The following is a 10,098-nucleotide window of genomic DNA, read 5'->3' on the forward strand; positions in this document are numbered from 1 at the left end:
TACATGCTGCTTAAAAATTATTTGAGGAGTCAAGCAAACAAGAATGTTTAAAATCACTGGTTTGGGGATTACAAACTTTTTTGAATTCAGGTATTTTATGATTGCTCTGGAAAACAGATGTGTGTGCATTTTCCATGAACATATATGTCCAAGGTCGTGAGTTGTAGTGCTTCTGATCATGTGCATATCACGTATTTACTCTCTGCCTATGCTCAGTGTATTTCCTGGGTTTATTCAGGCTCCTCTTGATTTAAAGGGTGATAAAATAATGAGAGTTCTATCACTGAGCAATTTAAAGTATTTGCTCTGTTGTCCTCGCTTCAGCAGCACATATACTAAAGTATTTGCTTTGCAAGGGCAAGATTAGGCATTCTTGGCTATTTTATATATGCTAATATTTTATGTTATTTATCTTTTTTAATATATGTGAATAAGTTTTCTATTTTTTTTTTTTTTGCAGGTAATGGAAACAAATATAAGCTGTACCCTGAACTTTCCAGCTATCAGGAGAGAGTTGGTAAATAAAATATCTACATGTTAAAAATTACTCACATTGATCTTATAATCACAAAATTTCTAATTAATCTGGCAGGTTGTAAAAATCTCTAGGAAGGCGTACATCACTTCCTTGACTTATAGAATATGCACGTTATTCTGAAAAGTACCTCATTTAAAAAATGCTGTGGCTTTGCTCGCTTACTTGCTTGTAATCTGAGATTAGCAGCGTGGTGGGGAACCCAGGAGGGACAGTCACCTGGTATGACGCGCCTGGCTCAGGAGGGAGCTGGCTCCAGGGCCCACGGGCTTGTCGGAGGCTGAACTACAGGATCTTGTAAAACCTTGTCAGGAAAGAAAGACAAAGTTTGCTCATTGTGAATTACAGCTTCGTCATCATCACATTTGCTCTGGGTTTTAGCCCCATGAATATTTTTATATGTTTAAGGATTTTTAAAATTTTTCGTGTTCAGATATTTTGCCATTATTGGGAGCTACTTCATAAAACTCATTAGGATTTGCTGTGATAAAAATAGTCCCTCAACCTGTCTTACTTTAATCTTTAGAAAATGTTCTTTGAAAGAAGTAAGCAATTATTTAGAAATGTGAACGGGACACACAGTGAAGGCAGAGGTTAACCAGCTGTAAAATAGCCTATTTTTCACATCATCTTGTATCACTGGAATCACAGAACCATATACTCCTGGGTAAGCAAACTACCTGGGCATTATCTGTGTGGTGGAAACAGATTGGCAAGGTAACTAAGTACCCATTTAACAAAAAATTATAAAGATACTTCAAAAATGTCTCTTAAGCAGAGTTCCTTGAACAGAAGTCAACCTTTTCCTGCTAGATTAGATTTTCTGACTTTCCTCTTTCTTCCAGCCTGGTTTCAGTTGTTTGGAGCCCAGTTCTGGCCATCCTCTCCCAGGTAATTCCCTTCAGGGAGTGGATGCAGAGGTCTGTGTTCAGAGCCAGTCTGATGGCCTGGGCTTGACTTTGGGAGAGCGCTGTGCTGTGGTCTCAGGCATAGTGAAAAAACCCTGACAGGTTTTAAAAAATGTATTTTGTTCTTGAAAATGTGATTTACAGCCATGGTAGAGATTACCGAGAGTGTTAAATGTGACCTTTGGACACATCCTTTGGAAGCAAAAGGGGTCAACATATAAATGTTTATGCCCAAGTGGCATAAACATCTAAGACTTTATATTGTGGTCTTTTATTTTTAAAGACTGTTAGATTTAGACCCATACTTAGGTATCCTGCAATTAAAGGGGTTCTTACATTTGAGGTCAACAGACAAGCTGAGTTGCTTGGGGAGGGGGCCCAGCAGGGACGCTGAAAGACAAGGGATGACAGACGCTGTAGACTTAGCAAGGGGTGCTTAGTAAGGTGACAGTGGGGACTGCAGCCCTTTCCTAGGGATCTCTAGAGCTCATGCCCATAGCCCAGGTGCCTAGAGAATGTTAGAAATAGCCCCCAAAAGGCACGGAGGGAAGTGTCAAGTTATAAGAAACAAAACCCTGAGTGGGCTCTGGAAGGAGACTCAGACTTGAATTCAATACTTTCATCACTAGCTGTGTGATCCAAGGATAACGTTACCGGCCCGTGGTTGGTTGGTTGGTGGGATTTTGTTTTTATATTTGAGGGTAGGATGAGTTAAAGTGTACAAACAGCGGGCACTAGGTTAGTATTAATTTATTTTGTCCTTTCTCCAAATAAAATATTTTGAAGAAAAAAAATGAAAGGGAAGGCTAAAAGTCTATTTTTAAAATAAAACTTCGCATTATTGTGTGTTTAAAAAGCAGCTGTGAAACCAGTTAAACTCTTGCCAAGGACCTTCTCACATCCTGGCAGAGCATTCCTGGAGAGAAAAGTCACAATGCACAGGCCTGAGCTGAGGTTCAAGCCCATTCACCAGGACACCCAGGCCCCATCTTAGCCTGTCCCATGCCCACCGACAAGCTGTAGTTCTGCATGGGCTGCTGGGCATAGCAGTAGTTTCCAAGCTGCACGTACTTCTGTTTCGCACCCTTTGGAGGCTCCGGCTACGTGCTGCTTGGGCCTGTCACAGAGACAACCGGGAAGGTCCACAGTCTCTGCAACAGGCTGTGTCCTTCGACGTCAGTATCCATTGCCTGCCTCCTATCCGCCCAGTAGTTTGCAGTGACAATCTGGGCACACCCATTGCAGGGGCCACCCTGTGCTGCGTGGATGGCCAGGAGTGCCCCGGAACTAAGTCTCTGGATGCCAGTAGCACCCCCCCCCCCGAGTCGTGACAACCCAGTCGTGACAAATGCCCAGACATTACCTTTTGAGAATTGCATGTCTGGTGACCTCACCTAGTGGCCTTATCTGCCTCACTCACCACTGACTCTGACTCTTCTCCAGAGACCATGGTCCCCAAAGTGACAGACCCCACACCTGGCCTGAGGCTATGTGGGTGTGAGAGTTAAATCAGCCATGCAATTCCTCACTACATTAAATGTGTCACAAAACCAAAGATGTGTTCTCCTACTTCTGCCTGCCTTGAAATGGACCTTCCAAAGGCTGAGATTCCTCTCCTGAATTATGTCTGGGGCCAGATGTATTTATTGGCTGCATATGGGTTACATTATGCAGACTCCCATCAGAAAGCCACTGGGAGTAACTAGTGAAGTCCTGTAGACCCAGTCTTACTAATTAGGAGCCTCAGGGCAGCTGCCAATCACTCACGCTGATTGTAATCTGTTTCCTGTTAAGTGTAGTCCTGATTTGGGAGAGAAAAATAAGCTGTATTTGAATTAAACTTGAATTATGATGAAAATGACTAATTGTTTCAAAGAGCCTCCATATTTTTTAAACACGGGAATATAAAACTTGAAGTCATATAACTCAGAAGAAAATGCATCCGTGAATTCCAGACATTTTAGCAATTGGTGGGGTCCGTTTCCAAGGTCCCCAGAGGGCTCTCCCTTCCTGGAAGGACATACCTCCTTTCAGAGAAAAGGCCCGCCTATTTTTAAAATAAATTATTTTGTGGGCATTAAAATTTTCCTCATGGAAATTATCCCTAATATATCAGTAAAGAAGATCTTTAAGTCATGTTGATTGAAGAAAAAACTGACAGGTTACAGCATTGAATGGCCTGTGGACAGTCACCTCCAGGGAGCACCTGCCTCCCCCCGCCCGCCATCTTGGCCCAGCCTCTGTTTGCACGTGGAGGAATTTCCCAGCAACTGCTTGAACTGCCGACTCTCCTAGGGCACACCGTGTCTGCCTATCCGGGGCACATTCTTCTCTAGATGTGCCAGCAATCTCAATGTACCAACCTCCTCAAACCCCACAGCACTGCCTTGTTCTCGGCTGCATCTCAGAACCACCTGCCTTGCCCTTCTACACCTGTTCCACCACCACTTTGTCTTTAGTTCATTTGGAAACTGCAGTCCAGAGGAAAGTGGACAACACCTGAGTGAGAGGGCAGGGACTGAACTAAGTCCGCCGTCCTCTCTTTCATTTAGTTCATAATATCTTTCTTCCTCTAAGTGTTCATCGTGAAATATTTTCCTAAGACTGGTAAAAATCAGTTCTGTTATCAGTGATTACCCAGGACCATCATCCAACATTCTTATCATTTGGAGAGTCCTGATAACTCAGTGATGCAGAAAAATATGCCAATTCTCCCTGAAAATTTGCCTAACAAAAGTAAAATGCCCTGATAAATCCAAGTTCAGTCTGTTGAAAACAATTTAATACTTTTGTGGCTGCTGAGTACCTTGGGGTATGATGTCAATGGTGCTTATGAGTAGCTGGGGACAGACTTCTGGGATTCAGATCTCAGCTCCCTGGACAAATTGCCTAACACCTTCCACCTCAGTTTAATGTTCTGCAAAGTGGCTGCCTCGCTGGAGATGAGGCCTAGAGGGGCACATGTCTTGTGCTGTTACAGTGCCCGACTCTGTGAACAGGAGGCCGCTCGTATTATATACTCAGGGCTGTTGCCTGTTACCACTGTGATCCTCTTTTAGTGCATTTCTACTTTTTGTACCTAGTGCTACAAACACACACCTGTATGGCTGCTAAGATGGCTATGACTTCCAGAACATTCCTGATGTTTACTAGCACTCTTTTTGTTTGCTTCTTTGTATTATCAGATGTGTCTGACAAGGAGAAAGGAGGAATTACTTGAGGGTTTTCGTTCATTGTTTGCTTAATAGAGGTTGAGCTTTATGTATGGAGGTGATAAACACAATTATTGATAAGAAACTGATTTTCAGAATGATTTTTTTCTCCGTTAACCTACATTCCACTGATCTAATGACGAGGAGGCCTGACACGAGGACTTGCTGTGTGTCCCACGTCCATGCAGCCTCTCAGTCACTTGTCACTTGTCACGTAGGCGGTAATGACCAATGTGTGTTGGCTGCCGCACGCACTGGCTTTAGGAATATGCAGGTAAAATATCACCATTTTACTCTTCTGTGACATACTTTTAACTTCTTCCTTAAAGTGGACAGACGAAAAGTTAATACAGTAAGAACCTACAAATATGCAGAACGTGTCTGTATTATAGAGAGAACTAATGCCAGTAATATCTGTAATGTCATTATATTAGTTGTTATTAGGGTTATTTCTCTGGGAGAACTCGAAGAACCACATGCCACGTGCTTTACAGGAAGAAGTGTGGCCCCATCTTGCGTGAGCTACAAATTCAGTGTTTCAGTCAATGTGGCTTAATTAAAGTGCTGATTACTTTTATTTCTTACTGACAGGCCAGATTGGGTTTATTTTTTATTGTAACAGTATAGGTTGAAATAAGGAACTGGCTTGTAGAATTCGGTTATTTATGTTTTCAGTGTATCCGCACTAAGATGCACTTAACAATCTAATTGCCTAATAAGTGCACAAAATACGTGAAATAGAAATATAAAAATTCCAAGGAGATGACTATACAGAAAGTATGTTTCTTTTTATTTCTTATGATGCTCTACAGTTTCTAATATTTAATGTCTTTTCCTCATATTAACTCCTCAATTCTCAAGGTATTTTTTCCTAATACAAAAGATTCTACACATTGTGTCGAAGCTCTTGTGCGTGTGCAGACACACTTCTTGCTGTGCTGGTTTGAGTTTATCTCTGTTTTGAGAAAAAGGATATAGTAAGCACAGAAATGAAAACAGCCGTGAAGCCTATGGGGAAATGTGCTGAATCAGCAAAATTTGCATGTCAGCTGGAACCCTCAAAACCAAGGCTACACAGCATGATTTTTCTTTTTAACATTTTATTTTATTTTATTTTCATCATGATAAGTCTAATCTTGACCCCTTTTTTCCCCCATCCCTCTGCCCACATCTGCTCTGGTGACTGTCAGTTTGTTCTGTATGGTTAAGAGTCTATTTCTTGGTTCTCCCTCCCTCTCTCTCTCTCTTTTTTCTTTCTTTGCACATTTGTTTTGTTTCTTAAATTCCACATTTGAGTGAGATCATATGGTATTTGTCTTTCTCTGACTTATTTCGCTTAGTATTATACTCTCTAGCTCTGTCCTGGAGTATGGTTTTCCAGTCAAATCATGAGCATAGATGTCTAACAGCTACAGTGCAAGGAAGCCATAATGGTTGCTGTGTTAAAAGGGGGGAAATGTGGGGCATCTGGGTGGCTCTTTTGCTTGAGTATCTGACTCTTGATTTTGCCTCAGGTCATGATCCCAGGGTTGTGGGATTGAACCCTGCTTGAGATTCTCTCTCTCTTTCTTCCTCTCCCTCTCCCTCTGTCCCTATCTGCAGCAGCCCCCCCGCCTCCAAAATAAAAAAAAAATAAATAAATAAAAGGGGAAGAATGTAAATACAGTTGACCTTTGAAAAATGGAGTGTCGGGGGTTAGGTGCACCAAAGCCCATATAGTTGAAAATCCACATAAAACTTTTGACTTCCCCAAAACTTAACTATTAATAGCCTATCATCGGCCAGAAGCCTTACCAAAAGCATAAGTAGTAGATTAACACATATTTTGTATGTTATAAGTATCATATGTTGTACTCTTATAATAAACTAAGCTAGATAAAAGAAAATGTTATTAAGAAAGCAAGGAAAATACATTTACAGGGCTATGCTGTTTATCAAAAACTCCATATGTCTGTGCACCTGTGCAGTTCAAACCCGTGTTATTCCACAGTCGGCTTGTAGTGTTACCTTACAGGTGATTCAAAATGCAAACAATTATAACCACAGATATTTGCTAAATACATAGTTAACTATACAATAACATACAGTTTGACTTGTGTGGATTTAGGAAATGTTATTACCAAACATTTGCTCTTTTCAAAGAAGGAAATCATACGGACCACATGCTGTGAATTCTGCCAGAACATCAAGTCCTAAAAAAAAGTTAACTTATATCTTAGATACACACTCTTCTCAGGGTTTCCCATTAAAAATGTGAACAATTTAAATAATTTTGTTTGTTTGTTTGTTTTAGGCAATTTGAATCAACCCATAGAAGTGACAGCACTATATTCTTTTGAAGGACAACAGCCAGGGGATTTGAATTTTCAAGCTGGAGACAGAATCACGGTTATATCAAAAACAGATTCTCATTTTGATTGGTGGGAAGGGAAGCTTCGAGGTCAAACTGGCATTTTTCCAGCCAACTATGTTACCATGAATTAAAGTTTACATTGTTTTCTTCTTTGAGAATTACAAAACATTTATTTCCACACTGATAGGATTTACTATCCAGTTAAGCAATGTTTAATATATACTTTAAAAATACTTCTCTTTATTCCATAAACTTTTATCCAGTATATAAAAGATTTTTTCTATCAATAAGTGGTTAGCTTACATATCTTTAAATACTTTGTACTAATTTTATAATACACTATTTAATAGTTAATATCATCCATTCATCAAGGTCACAGCCCTTTTGTGTTAATTATCAAACATCAATAAACATATGAGCGGCTATGTATACAGTAATTGCCATTATAATTTGAGAATCTTAAAGGTCGGAGCATGAATACCAGTTCATGTTATTTCTATTTGCAAAGTGACCAGAGAAGAAGAAATTAGCTTAACGAGGGTATTAAGTAATCCTTCTAGTTGTAGATATGAACTAGATATATGAATCCTGAAAAATGATCTTTATCTCTTCAAAAATTGCATATATGTGTATTGAAAGCAGAAACCTCCTATTGCGAAGAAGTTCAGCCATTCTGCATTCCACAAAGATGACATTAACTTTTCTTCTGTGTGAGGTTATGTTTGTGCATTTCTGGAAGAAGAATCAACTTATGTTGACATGGCCCAGTTGTTCCTAAATAAATGTTTTTTAAATGATAAGTTAGTGACTTGATTTTGGTTTCTTTACTTTCTCTGTGTAAAGTTAGAGGCCCTGACGTTTGCCTGAAGGTTAAATAAAACCCACCAGTGTGATTGGCTGCCTAACTTGTTTTCTTTTTGGCTTTACTGATATATACTTAACAAACACAATTATAAAATATTTAAAGGCTACAATGTGATGATACGTATACATACATATACACTAGGAAGGGTTACAATGAGTTAATTGGCACACCCGTCATTTCACAAGTTTTTTTGTTGTTGTTTTGTTCCTTCTTTGTTTGGTTTGGTGAGAACACTGAAGTTGTACTCTCTTAGTAAATCCCGATTATTTATGAATATAATACTGTATTGTCAAGCATGGTCGACATGCTGTATGTTAGATCCCTGGAACTTACTCCTCCCATAGCTGGGAGTTTGTATGCTTTACCAATATCTCCTAATTTTCCCCATCTCCCAGCCCCTGGTAGCCACCTCTCTACTCTCTGTTTCTATGAGTTTGGCTTTTTTAGATTTCCATACAAGTGAGATCATGCGGTATTTGTCTTTTTCTGACTGATTTATTTCACTTAGTATAGTGCCCTCAAGGTCCATCCATATTTTCGCAAATTCCAGGATTTTGTTCTATATGTGTGTCTCGCATTTTCTTTATCCATTCAGCCATTAATAGACACTTAAGGTTTTCTATATATAATAACATGTCATCTGTAAACAGTGACAATAGTGTTTGCCCTTTCTAATGTGGCTGCCTTTTTATTCATTCCCTAACTGGAAGCCTGTATTTCTCACTCCCCTTCATGTCCCTTTATTTCTTTTTCTTTCCTAATTACACTTCTAGGACTTCCTATACTATGTTGAACAGAAGTGGCAAGAGTGAGGATCCTTGTTTGTTCCTCATCCTAGAGGAAAAGCGTTCGGATTTTCACTGTTGAGTATGATGATAGCTGTTGCTGGTTACATGTGTGCATATTGTCTAATCTCCACATAGTTTTGAATTTTCCAAGTTTTTTTTTTCTTGTGATTTCTTGTGACTGTATTCAGAAAAGATTGCTTGATATAATTTCAGTCTTTTGAAATTTATTAAGATTTGCTTCGTGGCCTGATGTGTGATCTGTCCTGCAGAATGTTGCATGCACACGTGAGCACAATGTGTATCCTGCTGCCGTGGGATGGAATGTTCTGCATGTGTCTGTGCGTCCACCCAGTCGACGTGTAGCCTGGGTCCAGGGTTTCCTCACCGATTTTCTGTCTAGATAATCCACCCACTGTTGGAAGTGGGGGATTGAAGTCTCCACCACCACCACCCATCCGGACTGTATTGCTGTCTGTTTCTCCCTTTAAGTCTGTCAATGTCTGCTTTATATAAAACCCTTTTTTTTTTTTAAATTTTTTTTTCAACGTTTATTTATTTTTGGGACAGAGAGAGACAGAGCATGAACGGGGGAGGGGCAGAGAGAGAGGGAGACACAGAATCGGAAACAGGCTCCAGGCTCGGAGCCATCAGCCCAGAGCCCGACGCGGGGCTCGAACTCACGGACCGCGAGATCGTGACCTGGCTGAAGTCGGACGCTTAACCGACTGTGCCACCCAGGCGCCCCTATATAAAACCCTTTTAAAAAAATTTTTGTTTGTTTATTTTTGAGAGAGTGAGAGAGGCAAAGCTTGAGCAGGGGAGGGGCAGAGAGAGAGAGGGAGACACAGAATCTGAAGCAGGTTCCAGGCTCTGAGCTATCAGCACAGAGCCGCACTCAGGGCTTGAACCCACAGACTGCGAGATCATGACCTGAGCTGGAGTTGGCCACTTAACCGACTGAGCCACCCAGGCGCCCCTACATTTATTCATTTTTGAGAGACAGAGAGAGATAGAGTGTGAACAGGGGAGGGGCAGAGAGAGAGGGAGACACAGAATCTGAAGCAAGCTCCAGGCTCCGAGTTGTCAGCACAGAGTCCAACATGGGGCTCGAATTCACAGACAGTGAGATCATGACCTGAGCTGAAGTCGGACGTTCAACCGACTGAGCCACCCAGGCACCCCACTCGTGTGCGTTTTTTAAAGTCTGTTCAGTCACTTATGTCTTTTGATTGATGAATTTAGTCTATTCACATTTGAAATAATGTTTTCATGTTATGGATGTACTGTTACCATTTTGTTCATCATTTTGGGGCTGTTTTGTAGTTCTTTTGTTTCTTTCTCTTCTTTTGCCCTCCGCTTTAAGATGATGGTTTTCTTTGGGGCTCCCGGGTGGCTCAGTCGGTTGAGTGTCTGACTCTTGGTTTCGGCTCAGGTCAT

General features: G+C 40.7%; 1 protein-coding gene across 1 annotated transcript in view; it reads left to right on the forward strand.

The window, feature by feature from the left end:
* SH3YL1 (SH3 and SYLF domain containing 1) overlaps positions 1–7,808 on the forward strand; it is a 34,326-nt gene extending 26,518 nt beyond the window's left edge. Inside the window, exons 10-11 of the mRNA XM_047098332.1 lie at positions 461–517; positions 6,949–7,808. Coding sequence (XP_046954288.1) covers positions 461–517; positions 6,949–7,139 — 248 coding nt within the window. The 3' untranslated portion in view covers positions 7,140–7,808. The remainder of the gene's footprint in view (positions 1–460; positions 518–6,948) is intronic.
* The last annotated feature ends 2,290 nt before the right edge of the window (positions 7,809–10,098 follow it).

Source organism: Lynx rufus, unplaced genomic scaffold (genome assembly GCF_022079265.1).
Source record: "Lynx rufus isolate CCGP_SWC_20201006 ecotype Redwood Valley unplaced genomic scaffold, mLynRuf1.p SCAF_47, whole genome shotgun sequence".
In the NCBI taxonomy this organism is placed as follows: Eukaryota; Metazoa; Chordata; class Mammalia; order Carnivora; family Felidae; genus Lynx; species Lynx rufus.